We start from the raw sequence: 26,680 nt of genomic DNA, 5'->3' as shown, positions 1-26,680 counted from the left end.
AAATTTATCAAACATGTCATTATGTAAAACTAAGCTAATGGTCTAATTTTTAGAATAAAATAATCAACAGTTCTATGAAAAATTTGTAATTGTTCTTACCTATTTACTTTAACCTGGGTTTTCTGCCAGGACATGTACACTGGAGCCTTGTGATAAAACTATTTCATGGTTCATACTGTAGGACTGTATTTTAAATAAGACTTGTTATCCGGTCTTTCTGTTAAGACCCCAGTGTATTTTGGTCTATTTCTATACAATTTCATAATTTTCCCTCTCCCATTAGTTCATTATATGTAAAACATATAAGTATATACTTCGGCAACTGGTATTTTTTTAAGAACTGCAAATACATATAAAGCTTGGAAAAATTTTTCCATAAAACATTGTGCTATTTTCCATAAAACATTGTGGTATATTAAAAAGTTGAAATCTTCCAAATTTGCAACGTCATACTCCTGCTATTAAATTTTAGGTTGGAGATCTCAGTTCACATGTATTTATATGTGTATTGAGTTGCCCACACCAATAAGTGGACAAATTGTACCACAGACTTTCACTAAGTCTCATTTGTAAATATGCAACAAATTCAGAACTTAGGATCATATCATCAACATTTTTGCAACTTATGCTCTGTTGGTATTCAAACCAATTGAGAGCGACTAACAATCTATTCCTCCTCAACAGAACTTTTAGCACACTGAAAAAAAATACTAAATTTTTACTCAAGATAAGATGCATTTTTAAAAACTCTTCTTTCCCTATATATATGTGTGTGTACCTATAATTATGTGTGTGTAAATTAACATTGTGAGCACGCACAAAATAGTTTTTGCATATCCCTGAATGTATTGTCGAAAAGGAATATTCTCTAAAAATCTCAGCAGGACTTTGATTGGATGCACACATGCATTGTCCAGCTCTAACATTGGAATGTTCTGTTATTTTTTTTATGGTTCTAATATGTCCTCGTCCATTTGTAATGCAGTGTGTTGTACTTTTGGATGATAAAATGAGAATTAATATTTTTAAACACTATTTTACCAGGAATGAATGACTAAACATTTACATGAAGGCATAAACATTTTAGTGAAACCAAACAAAATCTATGAGGTTATATTCCATGGCAAACAAAAATAAATTATACAACATATATTCTAATCAGAGCCTTTAAAATATTTAATTTTTGTTTCATGTTTACCTTTCAGATAATGTAGGTTTGAGAAGTGAACTATGTGTTCACTACTCATTTCTGGACTTTTTATTATAACTTAATCTTAACAGGTGGTTGTCTTCATCTTTTTATGCCTTCATTCATTTATTTCTGATATTGATGTAAAATGATAACTAATTTGTTCTCCTATTTTAGGGCTACCAGAGACCAAGTCATTACATTGCAACCCAAGGTAAAATTTTGCCTTGTTAAATGTTATAGAAAAAACAAACTTGCTTATTCATCTATATAGTGGTTTTTATTTTTTTTAGTTTTATCTTAGTAACAAAAAAATCAGCCCTTCTGATTAACACTGCTCCTTACTCTTTTGTACTGTACAAATTTGTTATGTGTGTAAAGCTTATATAAATTCAAGCTTGATTTACTTTTAATTAAAAGTAAAAGAAAAGCTGGTAGTGGTTATTATGATTTGATCCTTGTTATACAGATAGGTCAGAGCACTAGTCCATAGTGCCAGCCAGAGGAATTACTCATTTTTGAGAAAAGGAAAAAGAAGTCTCATATAAGAGGCCTGTCTTCTTGCAGCAAGTTTGTTAATAGTACCCGAGACCAATATTGTTATAATGAGCTATTATACTGAGCAATTTTTTGACAAGTCAAGACTGAGACAAAACAAAGAGATGGAATTTAGTCAAGTTAATTCTTCATGGAAAATAATAAGAAAGTAGAGAGATCTGGTTATACTGGTACACTGGGGAGTAAAAGTATCCAAACAAACAAAAAGCATCTGTAGTTATCTCTCTAAATTGACTGCTGGCCCTCAGAAGGGAAACCTGTACATCTATTTTATATAAAAGGAAAGTAAAACAAAAGCTAGGTTTACTCTTTTGACAAGGGTCATTTTTCTATGTTTTCACGTATGTTTGGAGTAATTGAGTTCAGTTGTATACTCTTTAAAGTTAGAAAGATCAACCATAGTATGAACAATATTCAGTTTTATGGTATTCAGTAGAGAATAGCCCAGCAGCACATGCTTTTGCAGTTTGGAGATTATATAATGATAAGATTAGGGTATGTCCTTACGTGTAAGGATATGTTTTTTATTGATCCCTAAACATGCACTATTTATAAATAGTGGGCACTTATTTAATTGGTAATATATGCTGTCTGGTTGATGGTGGTATAAGAGTTCTAGTTTTTACATATATTTGAAGATGTGTTAAAATGACTTAGTGACCGATATAAATACCCGAGAAACTAGTGATAATTTCTTCTAAATTGGGAAGTATAGAGGGCAAATTGAAAAAAAAAAAAAAGAAAAAAAAACTTACATATGCTTATGGTTTTGCCTATTGTGGGAATTTAGATATGAACTGGATTTAAGTATTTTCAGTGACATTTTGCGCTAGACTTTTTTTTTGGAATTATTTACTCTGCTTCTTATCTTAGCTAAACTTCTTACTAACTACAAAAGTCCTTTGATAACATAATATTCTAATTAATTTCTTCATAGGTCCCGTTCATGAAACAGTATATGATTTCTGGAGGATGATTTGGCAAGAACAATCTGCTTGCATTGTGATGGTTACAAATTTAGTTGAGGTTGGCCGGGTAAGAGGAAGAAAAAGAATTTTTTTGTCATAAAAATGAATCTAGTTGAGAGGCAGTATATAAGATACTCAAAATAGAATATCATCCAATTGTTTAAAAAAATTTATAGGCACAGCATTTTAATTGAGTACTTCTAAATAGACCTTGAATGGCTGAGAAATTATTTGATTTCTCATTGAGTAAACAATATAAGCTTTAATTTTGTACTAGAATCTAATTGCATTATCAGGCTTGTATATTTTTTGCGAGACTATATGAACTCTGTTTATTGTATAATAGATTTTTTTTTCTCATTTATAGATTTTTAACTGAGTTTTAATTGTGACCTAAAGAGTTATTGCTGGAATTAAATCACCTTGGCTAATTAGTAGTATGTATTCAGGTCTATCTATGTATTCTTTTTGTCACTTAGGTTAAATGCTATAAATATTGGCCTGATGATACTGAAGTTTATGGTGACTTCAAAGTAACTTGTGTAGAAATGGAACCACTTGCTGAATATGTAGTTAGGACATTCACCCTGGAAAGGGTAAGTACTCTAAAATTCTATTTTAAAAACTTATATCAAAACTGTTTTTTCTCTTAAAACCTTTGTCAAGTTCTGTTTTCATGATGCTATAAAATCCATTCATTCATGTATTCATTCCACAAATGTTTATTTAAGAGTTTACTATGTGCCAGACATGTTTCTAAACTTTGGGACACATGTTAAAATCTCCTCTTGTCGATCTTATAGCCGATTGAATTAAGACAGCAATAAAAATAAATAAATCAACTAATATACATCATGACAAGTGCTATAGAGAAAAATAATGTTAGGAAAGGAAGTAGGGAATATTATTGAGGCAGGGGGAAGAAATGGTTTACAATTTTGAAAGGATGATCAAAGAAGAACTCATTGTTAAGGAAGTAATATGAGTAGAGACCTGAAGTAAGTGAGGGAGTGACGGGTTATGTCCAGGGCAGTAATGTTTCTGACAGAAGGGAGAGTCATTTCAGAAGCCTGGAGGCATGTGTAAAGATGTTAGAATGCCAGACAGTCAGCAGGCCAAGATGTTCAGAGATCCATAAGTGAAGGGGAAAGGAATACAAAATGAAGGCAGAGAAATCACAAAATTGGATAAGTGGTGCTTTGTAGGCCATGATGATTTTAGTTCATACTAAAATTGAGTTAGGCTGCCATTGTAGGGTTTGTGAGCCCAGGGATAACATGGTCTGATTTTTATTTCTAACAGGATCACTCCAAGTGTCACATTGCAAAGAATAATGTGAGGTGGCTGGTGTAGTAGACTGAAGTGGAATATAGTAACAGTGAAATACATTTTGTGGTAAAGCTTGGTAGATTTGACCACATAAAATTGTGAAATTACCTGTGGCACAAAATTTTATCAAAGGTACATACACACAAAAGAACCTGGTGATTATTTATTAATGTCCTTAATTTATAATGTTAATACCGGTAGAAGAAAAAAACACTAGAATCTCTGAAGAAACACAATTGTTAACATGCCTATTAAAAATGTTTAACCTAGTGTACTGATATACCATTTTGTCCTTTCAAATCAGCTAGAACTTTAAAAAATAATCCTCATTGAGTGTTAGAATGTGTTGAAACATATTTTTATACGTTACTGATCAGAGTTAAATTACTACAAACCTTCTTTAAATCAATAAAACAGTGTATCTCCAGAGCTTTAAAATATTTATGTCCTTTGAGAAGTTAACTTTCATGAATCTTTCCTAAGGAGTTTATTTAAAATATAATGAATTCATTTATAGCATTAGAAACCTATAGATAACCATAAATGGCCAACAATAGAGAAATAGTTGAATAGTATTTTATAAAAATATTTGTGAGTTATCCCACCAACACGAAAAAATTAGGCAAAATATTAAGTTGAAAGTAGCATTATACAGAACAACATAATCATGATTATTGTAACTATAAAATATGTATGAAAATTTCTTAGATAAATCAAGTAGAATAAAATAAGCAATTGATATGGGAGATTTCACAGAGAACCATTAAGCTTGATTTAATGAATAACTAGATCATATTATTAAAAAGAAAATGTAGAATATACAGTCTCTTAAGTTCATACAAGTCTTATAAAAATCAATGATGAACTTAGTAATAAGGAAAATCTGAATATGTAACAAAAAGTTGAGATATTTCCAAAATCCAAGAGAAAGCAATAACAAACCACTGACCAATGACCCCAGAAATTAGCCTATTAGAAGTTACCAAATCCTCTTCTGAATAATCCCTGAATGATTTCCTCAAAACTACAATTACATTGTATAGATCAACAGTTTTACATCAAAATTTACCTCATTATTCTGTAAGAAAAATTTACACCCATAAGTGATTTCTGTTTTGAAATGTGCTCTGAAAAGTTGTAACATTGAAAAATCAGGAAAAGTAGAATAGAACAAAGGAAAAATTAAATATAAAAAAGAAACAAATGAGAAAAAAGAAATAAAAAGCTTGTTTATTGAAAAGATCAATAAAGTAACTAAACCACTATCAATTCTAAATGAGGTACAATGAAAACAAAATACGCAATATTAGGAAACACAGAGGGACATAGCCGTTATACCTGCTATTAGAAAAGCTATAGAAAATATTATGTATAAACCTAAAAATATAACTTTTAGTCTAGGACACTGATTTTCTAGCAAATGCTAATTCTCAAAAATTAGATCACGAAGAGTTAGAAGCACAAATAGATGGTGGAAGAAAATAGAATGATTGTTAAACTTTATCATTAAAATTGAGCTGTGATTTTAAAGTTAAAAGTTCCTTTATCCTTTAAGGAATAGCTAATGTCTATGTTTTAAAAGTTAGCATAACGTACTTGGAATCCTAGGCAACAGAATCATCCAAGCCCGGAAGGCAGAGGTTGCAGTGAGCCAAGATGGCGCCACTGCTCTCCAGCCTGGACAAGAGAGGGAGACACTCTCTCCAAAAAAAGAAAAAAAAAAAAAAAAAGAAGGTTAGCATAATGGTGATAACAGAATCAGATAACGATAGCATTCCCTGGAGCACTCATTCTCTCTTTCACAATCTCTTTCTTCTCTGTCTTCCCCATGCACACACACATTGCAGACCAGTTTCATTCAAGAACATGAAAACATTCAAAATAAAATATTGAAAATTCGGATCTAGGAGTGAATTAAGAAAATATCACTGCATGAGCTATTGTTTTTTCCCTAAGAATGCAAGAAGATTGCAACTGTAGTGGGAAATCTAACAGGATATTTCATTATGTCAGTACATTAAAGGACCAAAGCTGTATGACTTTATTAATAGATAAATGCATTTAATTTTATTTTCAAAATATTTATAGTAATACTCTAATTAGGGAAGTTAAGAGACATCCTAAACCATGATAAAGGTGATTCAACAATACCTAGTAGCAGCCATGTTAAGGAATGAAGAACTAAAGACTATTCGTTTATCATAAAAAACTAGTATAAAGATTATATTACTGCTTCTACAATCAAGAATGTTATGTGGATAATCAGTGTCGCTAATATTAAACATTTTTGGAAGTTTTAGCAAATGAAGTAAGGCAGCAAAAGGAATAAACTGTGTAACTACTAGAAAAGACAAATTATTTTAAGATGAAAGGATTTATACCAAGAAAACTACAGATAATATTTTTAAATGGGATGTCTAAACATTTATTTAAATGATTAAATCTGCATAAATAGTCATAAGTTATAGCTTATCTTTATATTAGCGATAAGCAGAAATAAGAAAATATTACTAAATAATTTTTAAAAATAAAAAGTGCCAAACTATCTCAGAATATATTTAATAAGAATGATACAGTTCCTGGTTGAATAAAAACACAACCGTGTACTTATGGATACACATAATATGTGAATGAGTGCAGACATGCACCGTGTTCCAGAATATAGGAGTACTTGATATTAATAACACTGTATGGATATAATACAATCCTATTTGGAAAATCGTTGGATTTTTTTTTTTCTTATTTAGAACAAGAAAAGGGGGGGGGTTAACCATATATTTGAAAATCACTCAAAAAAATTTTTAAAAAAGACGTTAGGGAAATAGGCGCTGACATATGAAAATGTACTAAAAAGAGCAAATCCTATAAATGTAATAGAAAGATAAAGGGAGCAAGGCCCATCCAGCAACTCTAATAAAAGAATTAATATAGAAGGAGTAAAATAATACCTAAAATCAGGCCTTGAAACAATTTTTGACCTTCTTCACTAGAGTTGAAAAGTAGCAAAAGGTGATTTTCCATTGGGGTGATTCCATGGTGATGCTTATCAATGTGATTGTTACAATTGTTTGTTCATCCCTGCTTTGTGTAGGGCATTGTGCTAGGAATTGGAATTAAGAAAACCTTTAAGAAATGATCACTAACTTCCAAGGTTTTGGTGATACTGGTCTGTGTAAGATTGAATCTAAAGATAAACTTTTCCTCAATTTTGTTTATTCCATGTAATGTGTCTACCTTTTCTGATTGAACAAGTGAGACTGAGAGTTTACAGATGGTTCACAGTAGAATTTGAATTATATAGATTATAGTGGGATTTTGTTTCCTTTTGCTACAAATGTGAGTTCTTAAAAATAAATTATGCAGTATTTAATCTATACTTTCCAAGCTATGCTACCTCAATCTACAGCCTTCAGGATTTCTACAGGAAGGAGAAAGCTTTGAAATGTGCATTTATGTAGGGTTCTCTTAAATCAACCCAATGGGAGAGCAGCACAACAGCAGATGCTTCACTTCTTTCATTTTGTATTTGTGTTACTATAATACTGTGCTGAATTATTTCACAGAGCTAAGAAAAATAGTTTGCCCAAAGAACAGTTTAGCTGCCTGTATATTTTCACAAGCCAATCTAGAGCAGCACTGTCCTGGAAAATCCCTACATGCTATGCTTCAAAACCATTTTCAACATGGATAAGCAAGGCATTAAAATCTCTTTGTGAGGTGAGAAGCTGGAAAGTTGCTTTTATACACCACTTGAGAACTCAATGTGTTGGGTCAACAGGGCTGCATTTTAGCTTTCCCATTTCCTTCTTTTCCCCTAATAATTTAATGTGTTGTCATTTCCAGCAGAAACAAGCTGTCAAAGTAAATAAAATTTACCCAGACTTTTAGAACTGAGCAAGACTTCTAATTTTCTTTCTTTGGCAGTTGTTTGACAATAAAGGTAAGCTCCTAGTCCATGTTAGGCCTTAATTTTTTTTTTTTTTTTTTTAATTTTAAGAAAAGGCATAGTCTTTGGTAAAGTTTGTATTGTTATCATTGTCAGTTGGGTCTGTACCCACAATTGTGTTTAATGGCTTTATTTTGGCCATTAAAATGGCTTTTGAAAACATTTATTTCCATCTTTGCACAGAGGGGCTACAATGAAATCCGTGAAGTTAAACAGTTCCATTTCACGGGCTGGCCTGACCATGGAGTGCCCTACCATGCTACAGGGCTGCTTTCCTTTATCCGGCGAGTCAAGTTATCCAACCCTCCCAGTGCGGGCCCCATCGTTGTACATTGCAGGTGAGTGGTGGTCCAAATGGTATTGACTTTAAGCAATCAGCTTTTTTTAGAGTGTCAAGACAAGGCTTTTGAGCACAAAAGCTAATGTGTGCTTACAAAGTTCCAGCTTGCTTGTATTATAGATAAAGTAAAACAGCAATAAAAAAAAAAGTTGTCTGTAAGTAGTCTATAAAACAGGAATTTAAGAAATACATACATTCATCCTAATGTGTGTAGTGTTATCCACAATTTAAAGTATAGAAACTCTGCCTTTTAGTGGCAACATCTGTGTTTTTTGTTTTTATCACTTTTGCAAATCCCATATTATATAGAATGCTAGGTTGAAATAGACATTTCTTGCCAATCTAGAAAATTCCCAATAGAATTCCAGCTTTTAAAACTAAATTTCAGACATACAGAGTTACTAAATGGTCTAAATTGCAAGGATTTGTGCTGCAAAACAGCTATTTAAAAAAAAAAAAAATCTAAAGACTTCACATTAGAGGACCTTGAAAACTGCATCAGTGAGATTCAGCAAATATGTGCCAAAAAACACGAACATTATATCCAGACTTTCTTCTGATTAGAAACTTCTCTTAAAACAAGCATTTATAGATACTAAAAGCAAATTACATGGCCTCATTTTGAGGTGTGACCAGAAAAATAAGTACTGAATCTGAAAAGCGTTTCCTAAATGATGCTGCATACCATTCTCAAATGCTCTTCCCTCCAAGCTTCATAATAGGTTGTACCTAATTATGTTTTGCTATCTGAAAATCCAACCTAGTCAGGGTTTAAATAACCGTGTGTAAAAGAGGGGGAAAAAAGTGAGAATGAAATAAAGGTAAAACATCCCATAGGATCAGATACTATGTACCCTGAAAACAAAAAAATAATCTTCCTTTCAATCCTCCTCATGAAATCTGATGTACTCTTAAATTACATTCCTGTCTCTAACTCTGGGAACAGTGATTGAGAAGATGGTAGGGGACAAAAATAAATAGAGATAGCCACAATATCTTTTGCTTAAATTTCTAAAAGAACAGTGAGTTTAAGAGAAGTGACCAAATCTGGATAACAATGAAATAATGTTACTAGGCTATCTAAGCACTTAGAAAATGAGATAAATGGGTTTTCAATGTAAGGATTTCTTGATTTATCAGAGAGGTTTACTTTCTTATGAATTGCTTGCTTCAGAAGTGCTCCAAGAGTCTCAGATACTCTCTTGAAACAGAAGTGTCATTTTCCACTTACACTGAAGTATCTCTGGACTACAAAGTGAATTTCCCATTCCCTCAAAAAATCTTTATTTTGTTTTCTCCATTGACTTCTATATATAAAATTGGAGAAACATTCCCCAGGGGCAAAATAATCACACTATATTATGATTAAAGGATACAAAATACAGTAAGATAGAGGAATACATTTTAGTGTTCTATACCACTGTAGGATAAGTCCGGTAAATGATAATGTTTAGTTGGAGAGAGCTAGAAGGAGGATACTGAATGTTCACAACACAAATGATACATGTTTGAGAGGATTCATATGCCCATCACCCTTTTCTGATCACTATACATTATATGTATTGAAATATCACTATGTACCGAAGAATATGTACATTATTATTTGCCAATTCAAGAATAAAATATAATTTTAAAAAATACCTTAGAATTAAGTATAGTAAGGTAGTGGCTAGCCTTGTGACTTGCTGGGAATCATATTCTACACTTAATAATTCATTTTCCTTTCTCTTCAGATCATGATTCAAATAGTCTTTACACTATTACTCTCCTCTCTTTATATAACTGTCATTCTCTTGCCCATCCCCACCATTTGCATTTCCTGTGAATCATGGCTCCTCAGATTTCCCATTTAAAGGTTTGGGAATTAATTTTCTTTTGCCTTGGTAGTTACAAGAGGCGAACACAGTGAGTGAGCCAACATTCTCACATTGTTGCCAGAGGACACACAGCTAGATGAATCTAAAAATATTCAATCTGGAGTTAAATTCTGAAGCATGAATCTGCCACTTGATCAATTCTATGAACTTGAAATTATGTGTATTAAATTAACATAAAATGAAAATTGTGAGAGAGGTATGGAATTTAAATAACGTTATTTTCAATTTGAAAATAATTTCGAACTCTTGTTCCAATCTTTAGTTTATACCAAAGCAGATACTCTGCATGAAGTTATTTGTACATTCACAAGCTTTTACACAGCATGGACAAGTGCTGTGCCTTGCACTTTGTTAAATCAATTTGATTATACCTATCTGACAGTGGAAAAGGTCCTTCTTTAGGGTTATGAAGACTAACATGCATCTTGCAATTTGTTAATTTTTTTCAGTGCTGGTGCTGGACGAACTGGCTGCTACATTGTGATTGACATCATGCTGGACATGGCTGAAAGAGAGGGTGTTGTTGATATCTACAATTGTGTCAAAGCCTTAAGATCTCGACGTATTAATATGGTCCAGACAGAGGTATGTAGATTTAGCTGTAGGGGCTTTTTTTTTTTTCTTTTTTTGCAAACAAAGAGTAGATGTCTCTCATATATACTCTACTCAACCGAAAGAGTAGATGTTTTTCATATGTAATCAATATTAGCTCAGTCATATAGAAAAATATTGGTGTTTTAATTCATATTTCCATATAGAGAACATTTTCTGTATTCCCTAACTTCGATGACAGAGAAGTGATACTAAAACTAGTACAAAATTTTCTTTTTCATTCTTTTGGTAGGAACAGTACATTTTTATTCATGATGCCATTTTAGAAGCCTGCTTATGTGGAGAAACTGCTATACCTGTCTGTGAATTTAAAGCTGCATATTTTGATATGATTAGAATAGACTCCCAGACTAACTCTTCACATCTCAAGGATGAATTTCAGGTATTAACTGTTTCTAAAACCTCTTTTATGACTTACTACAATTTGTTCTGGGCACTAGGAATCCTTTTAGAGAAAGTCTTTCAAGTCCCTTTGATCCTGTTTTAAATACAATACATATCTCTTTCATTATACGTATTATATAGTCATTTTTCTATTAATGAATTTGTATCTACTATATCCAAAGTGACAAATAAGTTCAGACTTAGGGAAGAACAAAGGGGAAAGTTATCATAAAAGTCAAAATTAGGCCAGGCACCATGGCTCACGCCTGTAATCTCAGCACTTTGGGAGGCCGAGGCGGGTGGATCAGGAGGTCAGGAGATCGAGACCATCCTGGCTAACACAGTGAAACCCCATCTCTACTAAAAATCCAAAAAAAGTAGCCGGGCATGGTGGCTGGCACCTGTAGTCCTAACTACTCAGGAGGCTGAGGCAGAAGAATGGTGTGAACCCGGGAGGCAGAGCTTGCAGTGAGCCGAGATCACATCACTGCACTCCAGCATCAGTGACAGAGAGACTCTGTCTCAAAATTTTAAAAAAGATCCAAATTAGTGGTGATTTGTGTGTATTTATAGCCTTTTTTCATGCAGCCATACAGATTTTGACATGGTCACTCACAGTGTGATGAGATCAAACACATTAATTACTACTGAGTCTGGGTTCAGTGGCGGCTCACACCTATAATACCAGCACTTTGGGAAGCCAAGGCAGGCAGATCTTGAGGTCAGCAGTTCGAGACTAGCCTGGCCAACATGGCAAAACCTCATCTCTACAAATAGTACAAAAGTGTGCCTGTAGTCCCAGCTACTCAGGAGGTTGAGATGGGAAGATTGCTTGACTCTGGAAGATTACTTAACCGTGGAAGGCTGTGGTGAGATAAGATATCACCACTGCACTCCAACCTGGGTAACAGAGCAAGACCCTGTCTCAATAATAATAATAATAATAAATGAAGTTTGTAGTAAATACTATTTAAAAACAGCCCTAAATGTTTTCACTGCCCTTAAAACATCTCTTAATGTGGGTGAAAATAAATTCAAGAGCAGAGACCAAATTATTTGATTGTTGGTCCAGTGCTCTTTCCAACATGCCATAGCTTATCTTCAAATATGGCAAGCCCAGATGTTACTACAAATGATACCGTTTCCCACTGTGATGAAGGGTCATCATCATCATGGACTTCCTGATTGTATTTTCTTTGGTTAAGGCAATGCATTTTGAAGGTAGCAGTGTTGTTTAGTGTCCCTTTTCCTTTTAAGAAGAGGAGCACAGAACAATGTGTGTCTTGTTTCTTTGTCCCTTCTCAGGTTTCATTAGCTTTAACTACAAAGTCTATCAGCCTGTCATAGAAGCAAATGCCATTGCCTTGCACAAATCCTTAACTTTCTACTTGGCCTTCTAAAAGCCTGATGGATCTGTGTTACACTGCTAAATGGGTCACACTATCTTTTAACCTGGGTTCTCTTTTCTTTTTAGACTCTGAATTCAGTCACCCCTCGACTACAAGCTGAAGACTGCAGTATAGCGTGCCTGCCAAGGAACCATGATAAGAATCGTTTCATGGACATGCTGCCACCTGACAGATGTCTGCCTTTTTTAATTACAATTGATGGGGAGAGCAGTAACTACATCAATGCTGCTCTTATGGACGTAAGAGACTGCCCTCTTTGTTAGTGTAGAGTGCTGTGTGAAAAACTACATAATGCAACTGAACACTGGCTAGTTTTCTTTTCGAGGAAATTAAAATAACCTAAAAAGGAAAAGTGGAAACTTTTATTGAAATATATTTTTTTGGAAAATGATGTTAGATTTTCCCTATAGGGATTCTTAAGAACTATCGTTATTATAGCCTTATTGTAGATTTGAAGCTTAATTGTCAGTTATTATATTCATATAGTAAATACTGCAGATTATAAATGTCATCTTAATTATTTTCAGAAAAGAAAATCATGCCTTATCTATTTTGAATATAATTAGAAATGAATGTTTTAAATCACAGCATGCCAAATCGTACAAAAATTGTGTTAATTTGGGAAATTTTTATTTCTGACATTTAATATTTCAGTAATTTACAATTAATTTGTTGGCCATTAATCAATAAAGACTATTATAAGTAACTAGAGAAGGGATGGATGGTATTAGGTTAACATATCCATCATAATGAAAGAACGATCTTGCCCCATTCAAAATCTTAAACTGCAGCGTGTTGTAGCCCATAGACAAAACAATATGGAAAGAAAGTTTTTGTTTTAGTTTTTTATGTTGTTGTTGTTGTTGTTGTTTTTGAGAGAGTCTCACTCTGTCACCCAGGCTGGAGTGCAGTGGCATGATCTCAGCTCACTGCAACCTCCGCCTCCCAGGTTCAAGCAATTCTCCTGCCTCAGACTCTTGAGTAACTTGGACTACAGGAGCGTGCCACCACACCTGGCTAATTTTTTTTGTTTATTGTTGTTTTTGAGACAGAGTTTCGCTCTTGTTGCTCAGGCTAGAGTGCAATGGCACGATCACCGCTCACTGCAACCTCCGCTTCCCATGTTCAAGCTATTCTGCTGCCTTTCCCTCCTAAGTAGTTGGGGCTACAGGCATGCACCACCACACCTAGCTAATTTTTTGTATATGGTAGAGACGGGGTTTCACCATGTTGGTGAGACTAGTCTTGAACTCCTGACCTCAGGTGATCCACCTGCCTTGGCCTCCCGAAGTGTTGAGATTACGCCCGGCCTTTTTTGTATTTTTAGTACAGAGGAGGTTTCATCATATTGTCTAGGCTGCTCTCGAACTCCTGACCTCATGATCCGCCCACCTCGGCCTCCCAAGGAAAGAAAGTTTTAAATTATGACTTTGGCCACTTTACTTTGATTACCTTAGAAAGAAGCAAGAAAGCTATCAAGGTTTAGAATCTTTTTAAACAGTTTACTGCCTTCATTTCCAGCTTTTGCCTTTTCTCCTATGAAACAATAGCAAGGAGAAATTAGAAGCCACGGTTCATTTCTTTCTGACTATAATCAGGCTTTCTAAGTTGTTGTTCCTATTAAGCCCAAATTCTATTTCTACGAGCAGTCTTCACCAGTTACTTTACTCTTTTTGGTGCCGCAAAGTGGAATAGTCTAAAGGCAGGCTCTCATCCTTGTTGTGACTGCTCTTGCCTGTGAAAAACTGTCATCCTTGCTGTGATCAGAGTCTTGCCTGGCCATTAATCACACCCACTGAAATCACATTAAATCCTAATTATACCTTTTATTTTTATATTAGATGTCTGGAAAGGCAAATATACTAAATACAGAGATGGCATACAATACTTTTTCATTTCTGCATCTAAATATGGAATGAAAAAAAGGATGTCTGAACAAGAAAAGGAGAAAATAATAATATTTAGAAAAGCATTGATGCCTTTGAATTTTTTGCCATTGGCATCTTTATCAAATTTTTCTCAAGTTCCAGATTGTCTCCTTTTCTTTGTTTTTGTTCTTTTTGAGACAAGGTCTCACTCTGTAGCACAGGCTGGAGTGTCATGCATGATCACAGCTGACTGCAGCCTCAATCTCCTGGGTTCAAGTGATCCTCTCTCCTCAGCCTACCAAGTAACTAGAACTGTAGGTGCATGCCACCATGCTCAGCTAATTTTTATTTTTTATTTTTTGTAAAGATAGGGTCTTGCTTTCTTGTCCAAGCTTGTCTTCTTTTCTGTATGAAGGTTGAACTTTGTAATCCACCTGCTCTTACTGTCTGGTTAATCCCCTGTGATTCAAAAAAGACATTTCATAATTAAAGATGTTCTAGGGATTTAGTGGTGCAAATGAACCTTCAGAGAAGCCCAGCTGTACCTTCGGAGAAGTAAAGCTGGTTTGATTTACAAGAATAGGGTTTATTGTTCAATACTTCCTCTTTCTCCCTACCCTTTATTCCCATCATTAGTGTGATATCTTTTTGCCAGGCCTATGAGGGATTAGGAGGTAAGGCCAAGGATTCTGTAATTTCAAAGCCTTACATATGTTCCTGCATTTAGAGATAAAAAGAAAAGGAAATTTTCGGTTGTCTTCTCTCTTGTCAGCTCCTCCTCATGCATGTCCCCTCCCCTGTGGCTCAAAAAATGAGTAGATAGCCATCAGTCTGCTTTGACTTACCTTTCCATAGAGCAGACATTTGATTGGAAAGAGAGCTTACTTTTTCTTAACTTTTCTCATTATATTAGTTCATTCTCACACTGCTAATAAAAACATACTTGAGACTGGATAATTTATAAAGGAAAGAGGTTTAATTGACTCACAGTTCCACAGGGCTGGGGAGACCTCAGGAACCCTGCAAGAATGGCAGAATGGGAAGCAAACCTGTCCTTCTTCTCATGGTGGCAGGAAGGGGAAGAAGTGCCAAGCAAAGGGGGAAGCCCCTTACAAAACCATCAGATCTCATGAGAACTCACTCACTATCTGGAGAACAGCATAGGGGAAACTGCCCCCCATGATTCAATTATCTCCACCTGTTCCTGCCCTTGACACGTGGGGTTTATTACAATTCTAGGTGAGATTTGGATGGGGACACAGAGCCAAACAATATCACTCATGAGCCTTCATACCTTTCTTAGGAGACCCTCATCCCAGCTGCATGTGTAACTTGGTAAGGTTTTGAGGTCATTTGGAAGTAGCCAGGTAAATTATTATTGTCATCTACCGAGATTTATCCTGCAGTCTTCAGCCAGTGCTGAATGCCATGTTTAGCAGCATTTCCCGAATGGTGGCAGCATCAGTGAAGTCCAAGAACCAGTTCCTGTTCTGATGTTAAGATTCTTGAAGGACTTAAATAGTAATGTGATACAAATGAGCTATAAGATCATTGAAATTTTTTGTCAGCATTAGGGAACTCTATAATCTACTAATTATTACTATTATTATTGCGTAATTAGTTTAATTCAAATAATTAGTTTAATCAAATGACATTGTCCAGGTCAGATAAATATTGTGTTTACTACTTCTCCCTTTGGAAACAGATAATATATTATGTTCTAATCAAGGAGCACTTGGTAAACAAGGAGCTATCTCCCTGCTTATGCGGGGACAGCAAGTGTATTGTTGTTACTCTTTGGTGCTTCAGTATCTTAAATGGTTGAAACTGTCATTATGACCTTTGATATATGTTAGAAATGCCCAGGAAACTGTGGAAGGTGGATTGCCTGCGAGATTTGCAGAATATCCTGGTAGTGTCCACATAATGTAAAAGCACAAGTGTTTGAGCTATTTTTCTTATTTGGAGTGATTTTACTTGCACGCACACATACTATCCACATACCCAGATGATTGATAGACATACCAGGGGTTTTGTGCTTACTTTGCCTTCAGCCTCTCAAAGACTGATTGCGTTTAGAAAATTGAAATTGCCCAACAGGTACCTTACAGAGGATGTTAACCTCAGAAGCTCTTTAGTTTCTTCTTTTGTGTTTGTCCTGTATTTACATCTTTCAGTAAAGCAAAAATTCAGGTATTGACTTGAATTGCTTGGAGGCATTGAAGTCTTCCACCAAATTGATTCATTACTGTACTACTTCAGTTCATTACAGTGGTCTGAATCTCTTTATTCATGGCTTAAGCATCACTCTGGTTCCCTCTGCATGTGAAGCTATTACATCATACTGGTCCTACATTGAAGTGTATTGTATCTATTTGTACAACTGATCATACATTTTAAGTTCTTATGTTTCTCTGTCTACCTTGTTTCTTCACAGAGCTACAGGCAACCAGCTGCTTTCATCGTCACACAATACCCTCTGCCAAACACTGTGAAAGACTTCTGGAGATTAGTGTATGATTATGGCTGTACCTCCATTGTGATGCTAAACGAAGTCGACTTGTCCCAGGTTAATTACAACTTAATAGCGTAGTAATGAAATGTTAAAATCTGCTTTATACTGTCCTAATTAGAAAAAATAATGCTTTTTTTTTTTTTTCTTTCAAAACATTCATCATTTAGGGCTGCCCTCAGTACTGGCCAGAGGAAGGGATGCTACGATATGGCCCCATCCAAGTGGAATGCATGTCTTGTTCAATGGATTGTGATGTGATCAACCGGATTTTTAGGATATGCAATCTAACAAGAGTGAGTCACTATTGGATCCTTTGAGCTGATCTAGAATAGGTTGATCATAACCAAGATGTGGTATGATTTTATTCAGACAACAGGGAAACTAGAATTAATAAGCACTATATCTTCCACCTCAAAGCTAGTAACCATCTTATGCCTTAGTACTCAAATAAAAACATAAGAAAGCAGAAATGCTGGAAGCTAGGTTTTTTGGTCAGTCACTAGAGTAACATATTCCCTCTGGAAATACAGATGCACTGGCTCAGTCAAGTTGGATAGCCTAGGCCTGGCCTCTGAGTGTATGTAGACTTATCTTAAGGATGACTGCATGTTTTATTAGTATTGACATCCAGCCCAGAAATGGCATGTCATAAAAAAAAATGAGAACATTGCAAAAACGATAATGACAGAGAAGCTGTACTGCAGGAGGAAAGAGACATGTTGGATCAACCGTTATAGAAGGGTTCCATGTCACTGTTCCAAGTTCATGATTGATTCTCCTACCTGCAGTTTCATCTCCCTAAATGTCTCAACCTCTGGCTCTACACAGATCTAAAGGTAGAATCAGTGCTGCTACCGCCATGCCTTTTCCCAGCAGCAAAGTAGTAACTGTATCGTCTTTCCCTCACTCCTCATCTGCTTTCCACTACATGACAAATAAAATCTGGGTGGGGAGGATCTTCAAAAAAAAAAAAAGTGCTAATAAAGGCCAGGCGCTGTGACTCACGCCTGTAATGCCAGCACTTTGGGAGGCCAAGGCGAACAGATCACAAGGTCAGGAGTTCAAGACCAGCCAGGCGAATGTGGTGAAACCCCGTCTCTACTAAAAATACAAAAATTAGCTGGGCGTGATGGTGCATGCCTGTAGTCCCAGCTACTCTGGAGGCTGGGGCAGCAGAATCATTTGAACCCGGGAGGCAGAGGTTGCAGTGAGCCAAGATCATACCACTGCACTCCAGCCTGGCGACAGAGCAAGACTTCATCTCAAAAAAAGAAAAAGAATTGGAAAAGAAAATATTAGTAACTTTCATGGAATTGAGCTCTTTTTAGAGAGAAAGATTACTCTGTTTTTTAAACCACCAGCTCTGTGGGTATGTATTATTTTAAGTGTGTGATTAGGATTGTCATGTTTCAGTGTCTCTCATATCAAAATGACTACATGTGTGTCTGGTTAATAAGTCTATATGTGTATAACTGTGAGCAGGGAATGTAATCATATCGACTCCTATTGCTCATTTCAGTGGCGGAAAAAAGGGTAACTTCAATCATTTCATAATATTCATGCATATCTTAGATGTTAATTTAAATGGAATCTCATTATGTCTGCACATCTGTTACATTATGGTTCTAGTAATATTTTAGTTGAAAAAAACAGAACTGCTGAAGACAGTAAGGCTTGTCTGTTAATTGAGCAGTTTATGTGAAAAATATTCTAGGAACAGGAACTGAAATGTTATATTTTTGTCAGCATATTTATTTATTTGTTTGCTTACTTATTGAACTGCCTCTGTGTTTGGTATTCTGGTCCTTATTAGTACATGATTTTTTTTTTTCTGTTCTCACTGTCAGCATTTAGTATATTTAATATATTTCACTGCATCAAATATTAAATATGTACCAACAAGAAGTTTGTAGAGTACCAAGTAGGGCTTCTCAGCTACCAAAAGATCCATGGGCCCTTGCCAATCTGATATGATTTACTCATATATTACTTGTTCTTCCCGATATTTTTATTTCAAGGTTTAAGGTTTTGATTCATTCTTTCAACAATACTACTTTTGGGGAAGTATTATGCAAAGTTCTACTGATACAGAGTGTAGGAAAAAAAGATTTCCGTGTACTTAAGGAATCTTAATTTTTTTCAGGAAGAAAAGCATTACGTGAAAATTGTATAATCCTTTTTGTATAAAAGTGATGCATTTTACAGCAAAAGAGTAAAGAATATAGAGTGTTTAACTGAGCGATCTGACATAAGTGTGTGATCAGAGATGACCTCTTTGAGAGAGTATTTAAGCCAAAATTTAATGAATCAATAGAAATTACTTGGGGGTTGAAGTAACCCACCATCCTGGTTTGTCCAGGGCAGGAGCTTTCCCAAGACACACAAGCTTCAGTGCTAAGACCAGAGAAATCCCAGGCCAACATGGGACAAGTTGGTCATTCTATTTGGGATTGAGAGGAGCAAGCAAGAAAGAAGTATTCAAGGCAAAGGGTACAGTATATGCAAAGTCCCCAAGTCAAGAAGTGACTTGATAAATGGATTAGAAGAAGACCAACAGAAAATTGAAGAAGGGGGTGGAGCCAGATCACATCAGTTGTTTTAAGACATGACAACAAGTTGGATTTTATGCTAAGATCATTTGAAAGTCATTAACCAGGATATGACAAGATTGTATTTGCAGTTCAAAATAATCATGATGCCTATAGTAAGAATGGACTGGAAGGAGATCAAAGTTTATTCAGGGAGCTCAACTAGGAAGTAATTATCAGAGCCTGTGACTGGTAGTGTATTGATGTCAGTGGTGATAGAGAGAAAGCAACGAATCTGAAAGTTATTTAGGAAATGTTATCATAGTAATGAATTACTGGATACATAGTGTGAGGGAGCAACAGGTGTAAAGGATGATTGCCATGTTTCCTGCTATTATCACTTGTAATGTTTTTGTAGTAGCATGTACAAATTGAGGATTTATATCAGCTAGACTCAATCCAGTGTAGATGCTATTTGTATTGTAAATTGTATGCACCTTTTACTTTTTTGTAAGAATTGTAGTCCCAGCTTATTTACATAAAAACACTTTTCCCTCTACAGCCACAGGAAGGTTATCTGATGGTGCAACAGTTTCAGTACCTAGGATGGGCTTCTCATCGAGAAGTGCCTGGATCCAAAAGGTCATTCTTGAAACTGATACTGCAGGTGGAAAAGTGGCAGGAGGAATGCGAGGAAGGCGAAGGTCGGACGATTATCCACTGCCTGTGAGTAGGGCAGTGCAGCCCGTCATTCATAGGGCCTTGGTGCTTATTTTCTCATTTTCAATGTTAAAGACTTTCCGACTTGCATCTTATGGACCTCCCATAGATGTTATTTTTAAACAGTCTTCCTGTCTCATGAGTCTATAATTAACTACTAAGTTTATTTTGTGTATTTTCTAAATATTGATTATTATGTAGTTATATTATTTAACTCTTTGGAACGCCACTCTTAACAACTTCAGATTTACACAGTTTACAAATATATCAGAATCTCAAAGTCTAGAATGCAGCAATCTATGTCTATAGCATATTCCTAAGTGTAAGTTACTGATCTAATTTCATCCTCAAGTTTCCTTGTACACTCTGCCTCTCTGCCTTGTACACATATAAAGCAAAATTAAGACACAAATGGAAAACAATTACAACTACAATGTCTTATTTTCTCAAACATATATGATAGTGTGACCTGTGGTCACTTGGTGCTGCTATCTAAAATTCTTGTGCTTTCTTTGCTTTCAGAAATGGTGGCGGACGAAGTGGCATGTTCTGTGCGATAGGTATCGTTGTTGAAATGGTGAAACGGCAAAACGTTGTCGATGTTTTCCATGCGGTAAAGACGCTAAGGAACAGCAAGCCAAACATGGTGGAAGCCCCGGTGAGTCACAGCATCTTTGACTTGGAAGGCATCTTAGAGATTAGTTAGTCATATACCTACTTATTGATTTGACTTCATACACACATAGGGAATCAGATGTGAAAATGAGACGTTGTGGGGACTTTCCTGCCTAATTAATAGATTGCTGAGCACCCCCCTCTACCCACAGACACTTAATCACATATCACATAAGTGAAACTATTTTCATTTCGTTTGGAAATTTGTAGGATTTTTTTTTTCTGTTATAGCCAAAAAATATTTGCTGCAGTAAACTTTGGTAAATGGTCCTATAAGAATAAATCCTGTATCAAGCTGTTTGTCTAAGGGATATAGGTTTCATAAGTACCTTAGACAGCCAGTATTTTTAAAGGGCAACTGAAATTTAGTTTTGTCAATATCTATAATTATTCATTTTCTGATCAAATTATAAATGGTTAAACTATCATTATTAAGTTTTCAGCTTTTACCAACTGTAGAGGGCAGTTCATATCATGCTACTTGAGCTTGTCAAGGCTCATGAAGTCAGAACATAGCTTACAAAATAAGAGCTGATAGGTGTGTGTGTGTGTGACAGTTCATCTAGGTGAAGCTGTATGCAGAGTAAGAAAGAAAGCTACACTTATCTAACACATTTTACTTCTAACGAGAGGTATCTGTGGGTTACACGTATGTATGTGCATGATGGGATCAGGTTGGGAGCAGCTGTGTAGTGTATGCTCACAGAGAAGTAAACCAGAAAAACCAAGGCATCATTGTTGCTTGCCCTACATTTATCAAGATGATCAGATAACTAGAATGAGCAATTCAATAAACCTTTAAAGTATTTCACCACTTCCTGCTCGTGGATTGCTCACACAAGAGTTGTGTTACTTCCTGAGACAAAATCTGAAGGCTTAGGTTTATACTGTTTCACTTTTGCAAGAGGTACTAGACTTCCACCCTTTCTACAGGTGCCCTCAAACTCCTTCTCTACACCGCCTCATTTCCCTGGGTTGCTGCAGCTGTCTACACAAGATTACATTGATTTCGATTGGGGTGCTGGCTGTGGAGATGAGAAAGGGGGATGAATCGGAGAGATTTTTGAGGGAGAACTCTCAGATTGTCTTAGCAACTGAATGAATAGTGGTTGTGTCTTTAAACTCTTTGCAGTTTGAAGATTTCTTGATGTAAACTGCCTCCATTTTTCAGATCAAGTCTTAAAGTCATCAGTGGGATCACTTCTGACTTCAGAATTCAACTTTTACCTTCAAATTTAACTGACTTCCCACCCTTTTTTAATAAAAATAAAAAAATCTATGTTTAAACTCTGCCATTCTGGAACCTTCCAAAAAGTTACTGTTTTCTTTTACATTTGTGTCTCATGAATCCTGAACACTCGCCCTCTGATTTGTGTTTAATCAGCGTTGATGATTAGTTTAGTGGGCTATGGAGCTGAGCTGACAAGTTTGGTGAGGAGATTTAGAGTGTAGACAAAATTGCTGGAAACTGCTTAAAGAGACATAACTATTTCTAGGCACATTTTGGTTCCTTGAATGCACTCGCCACAGTGGTAGGTGAATTTGAATCATACCTACTTGGTAAATAGTGTTGGAATGATAAAGACCTCTTAAGGAAAGTTTTATTACCCTAGTTTATTGCTGGAGACACCTGGAACTTCTCTTCCAAAATAATATGCCTTTTAGACTGTTATCCAGCCTGAATTTTACCCACTTGAATGAACTGAGTTGGGAATTTTTAAATGAATTGCATATTATAAGTAATAGTTTATTATATAGTCTCTGAATTTTTCTAAATTCTTATTATGGAGCAAGTCCATAGATGGGCTTAGAGTAAAGGCTGTTTTAACTCAAAAATTTTATTGCCAATATGTTGTCTTAAACATATAAAAGCAGCAGAAATAAATGTTCAGGTATAAGTAGGCTCAAAATTTAAGGACCACTAACCATTCTTGAAAAATTTGCTTAAATACTCTGATGGACAAAAACAGTGTCAAAAATTAAGAACTTGAAATTGCATAAATGGCTGTTTAAAATGGCTGACTTTTTTTTTCTCAAGGAAATCATCAGAAATATATGGAGAAAAACATTTGCAGTTGATCATTATAGCATTATAAAATAGAGAAAATAAGAAAAGCAACTTAATAGTCAAACAATACATATGTTTGATTTTTATGTGGTATTAAAAGATGTTAAATAACATGGAAAAAGAATTGCAACAGTGTTAAATTTTAAAAGTTACATTTAAAATTATATTTTGAAGTATATATAGTTATATTTATTCTAAAATAATTATTTCAACCATGCACAAAAAGAACTGAGGCAAACTAAGGTGATATTTTAACAATTTCTTCTGATGATAGAATTATAGCTCTTTTTCTCATTCTTTATACTTGTTCAGAATTTGTATATTCTTTAGATTTGTACAGAATTGTTCTGTAATGATCAAGTATTACTATTATAATCAGATAAAAAATTTTAGACATTTAAAAAATTGATGGAAAATATGAGTCTAAGATAAAATGTCTTTTTAATATAAATTTCCTTTTTCTTAAATGGATCATTAGACTCAAGTATAAAATATGTATGCCTAGATATTAATCTCATATATAGAAAAAATAAATTGTAATCCTTGAGTTATCTAAATTGGTTGTCAAGTTTCATTTGGTAACTGTTATTTAATGTTAGTCTCTTTCTTAACTGTTCTCACTGTTTGTGTTTTGACATCTTTCAGGAGCAATACCGTTTCTGCTATGATGTAGCTTTGGAGTACCTGGAATCATCTTAGTTGGGTGAGACTCTTTAACGTGCATCTATGAAGAAACCTGTTCATCTATTGAGCCAGCAACTGTTGTACCTGTTACACTTGTGCAGAAAGATTTTAATGTGGGGGGTGGGAGACTTTTACATTTGAGAGGTAAAAGTATTTTTCTTATGAAGTTGTGTATCTTAATAAAAAGGACTGAATTAGTTTTTATTACTATATTAAAGCATCAACATTTCATGCCACATAAATTATATTTAATAAGAACCAGATTGAAATGAGAACTTATTGGTGTTTGTGCAGTGAACATGCCACCTTTTTTCTCATGGTTTCAGTAGAACAGCTACCATATGTTGCATGAGTTCATACTTTCTACGTGGCATTTTTCTCCCTTTCTAAAATGAAAGCTGATGAATCTTAAAAGGAAGAAGAAAAGAAAAGCTGTGCAAATTCATAGTAAAGTTCATTTTTTATATGTTTCCAGTGTAGCAGATCTCTATATAAATATATAAATATATATAACTGGCTTATTTTCTTTTAATGTGCAATGATGGCTGGATCATTTAAAGTTCTTTTTAGAAAATAACATAAGCCAAAGACTCAAGTGTAAATATGTCTATATGGAGAAAGCACATTATATTTATTGGTTACTTACATTCCTTTTTTGATGGCTAAAATACTACCACCACACAATCATCTTTTTTTTCCTGAAAAAAGCTTTTTCTTTAGCTAAAATGAATTGTAAACGATTTTTGTAGATTATTTTTTGTATGTTTTAGTGTAAGTAGAGGATAAACTTTTTATTCATAAACCAGGAAGCAATGTTCTTTATAGTGATTCTCTTGTGTACATGCTTGTGAATTAAATTTGTGTAAAATCCCTTGGCAATTGGGTCTTTTAATATAGGACCAAATTAAAACATTTTACTGAAAATGTATAGTTTTTCACAATTTCATTAGGTAAATAATGGTTTGGTGATCATACATGAGAAATGTACACATTAAAAGGCCTTGCTGACAACTTACACAATGTTGAACACAGCCTTTAAGCATCGTTTAAATTTTAAAGGAATTGATTTTTTCAGCCTGTGGCCCAGCACTGGTCAGGAAAACAAGATGGCAACATATATGCTTTCAGGGTCAAATTTTAGCAAACTGTAAACTGTTAGGGTGATAAAATGTTTCTCTTGATGTTTACATGCACAAGCTTTGGATTCTGACTATAAAAAGTGTGAACAAATCAATGCCAGATTCCTGTTTTGCGCATTGTCATGGGATTCTTAAGTGAACATTTCTAAATGTGGTCTTGTTCACATGCTCCATGTAGCTGTAACTTCACGTCATCAGCTTGCAGTTTGTAATTGACTAAAGCATTCCAGTGTCCTCTTTCTAGATTGCCAGCTCATGACATGGTGCTTATAAAGATTTAATTAAAGTAAGAATGAAATAAAGTTTTTATAATTATAATAGTTATTGTTTGCACATCATTTTTTCCTCTTAATGTTCATGCATTCACTACTAAATGAGTAGCTTATTCCTACACTCGTTGATACAAATAGGCCACAACAACTCTACTCAAAGTAAAACTAATTTCCAACCTCTAGTTTCTTTTATTTTTATTTACTTAATTGAATGCCAAAATGTCCAGTAGCTGGAGGTGGAAAAGGCAGGGAGATTGACATCATTTTTTCTTTGTTTGTTTCTATATTTATCCATGTATGTAACATTTCCATTTATGTATGTCACTATCCATTTATGTATGTCACTATCCATTTATGTAATACACATCTTACTTTTTTCTTATAACCAACTTGACAAATGGTACTTATCATACCTATTTTACAGATGATGAAATGGAAGCTAATGAGAAGGTACATGATTTGTCAACAGATTCATTCTTACTTAACAGCTATGTCTTTACTGCTAAACACATTGTTTCCCAAATGTCACAAAGATAGACAAAAAAAAGAAAATATGTGGCTTTTAAAACAATTCAGGTAAAGCAACCTTTTCCTAGGAAAGCTGATTTTCATTTAAACATGGAGGCATTGAACAAAAAAAATCCACAAACTCGCCCAAGATTTTTTTTTTTTTATCCAGTAATGTTTATTATGTTATCCTATAGAAGATTCTGTTTCACTGTGTGACCCTGACTTCATTTCTACTCGTGATTGCACCACACACCAGCAAAATTATCATGAGCACAACTGTCCACAAAGCTCAGAGGTCTATGCAGCCTCTGAAATTCAAAGAACAAGCGTTCTCTTTCTTTGTAACAGGAAATTGAAATATCATGCTTGCTATTGTTTGGGCACCACAGAAGCCACTTTATCAGGAGACAGTGGGAGAGGGGTTGCCTGTTGCTCTCAAAACTCATATTCAAAAGTTCATATCTTATACCCTTAAGGGGCTCTGTAAGTAGTCTTGTGCATGACTCTGTTCTCCGACACCCCTGGCTGTGTCCCTCTGGGCAGATGTCCTGGTGCTGGCTGGGGATGGGGTCCCCTTCCACTGGCAGAGCTCTACATGCTTTTCATAGTTTAGGGCTTCCTAGTCCTTATTTAGTTATTCCTTAAATGACTGTCATGTCATTGAATTTTACAGACCCCCATCTATAATTATTACTAAGGAAATGTTGGAAGTGTTTGGGCCAGAGACACACACACCAGCAACTGGGAATTTTTGAGTTTTAAAACCGTTCTTGAAAATAAGTGTTAGCTCTCTTAGAGCTGTCTCCTAGCCTTTTCTAATACTTAGGCTTCGGAGTCTGTATTCGGGTTCTCTAGAGAGACAGAACTAATAGGATAAATATATAAAGGAGTTTATTAAATATAAGCTTACATGATCACAAGGTCCCACAATCGACTGCAAGCTTGAGGAGCAGAAGAGCCAGTCTGAGTCTCAAAACGGAAGAACTTGGAGTACGATGTTCAAGCGCAGGAAGCATCCAGCACAGGATAAAGATGTAGGCAGGGAGGTTAGGCCAGTCTTGTCTTTTCACGTTTTTCTGCCTGCTTTAT

At 35.0% G+C, this 26,680-nt stretch overlaps 1 protein-coding gene across 4 annotated transcripts in view; it reads left to right on the top strand.

The window, feature by feature from the left end:
* The window catches only part of PTPRK (protein tyrosine phosphatase receptor type K), a 566,857-nt gene extending 541,730 nt beyond the window's left edge, over positions 1-25,127 (top strand). For all 4 annotated transcript variants that reach the window (XM_008007108.3, XM_008007107.3, XM_038000559.2 and 1 more), the window contains 12 exons: positions 1,367-1,403; positions 2,685-2,782; positions 3,195-3,311; positions 8,174-8,328; positions 10,657-10,792; positions 11,052-11,201; positions 12,678-12,851; positions 16,918-17,049; positions 17,163-17,288; positions 20,086-20,249; positions 20,766-20,901; positions 23,632-25,127. In XM_008007108.3, coding sequence (XP_008005299.3) covers positions 1,367-1,403; positions 2,685-2,782; positions 3,195-3,311; positions 8,174-8,328; positions 10,657-10,792; positions 11,052-11,201; positions 12,678-12,851; positions 16,918-17,049; positions 17,163-17,288; positions 20,086-20,249; positions 20,766-20,901; positions 23,632-23,685 — 1,479 coding nt within the window. In that variant the 3' untranslated portion in view covers positions 23,686-25,127. The remainder of the gene's footprint in view (positions 1-1,366; positions 1,404-2,684; positions 2,783-3,194; positions 3,312-8,173; positions 8,329-10,656; positions 10,793-11,051; positions 11,202-12,677; positions 12,852-16,917; positions 17,050-17,162; positions 17,289-20,085; positions 20,250-20,765; positions 20,902-23,631) is intronic.
* Positions 25,128-26,680: the final 1,553 nt, after the last annotated feature.

Source organism: Chlorocebus sabaeus, chromosome 13 (assembly GCF_047675955.1).
Source record: "Chlorocebus sabaeus isolate Y175 chromosome 13, mChlSab1.0.hap1, whole genome shotgun sequence".
Classification (NCBI taxonomy): Eukaryota; Metazoa; Chordata; class Mammalia; order Primates; family Cercopithecidae; genus Chlorocebus; species Chlorocebus sabaeus.
Note: the sequence above shows the minus strand (reverse complement) of the source record. Positions and strands in the feature narration are given on the sequence as shown.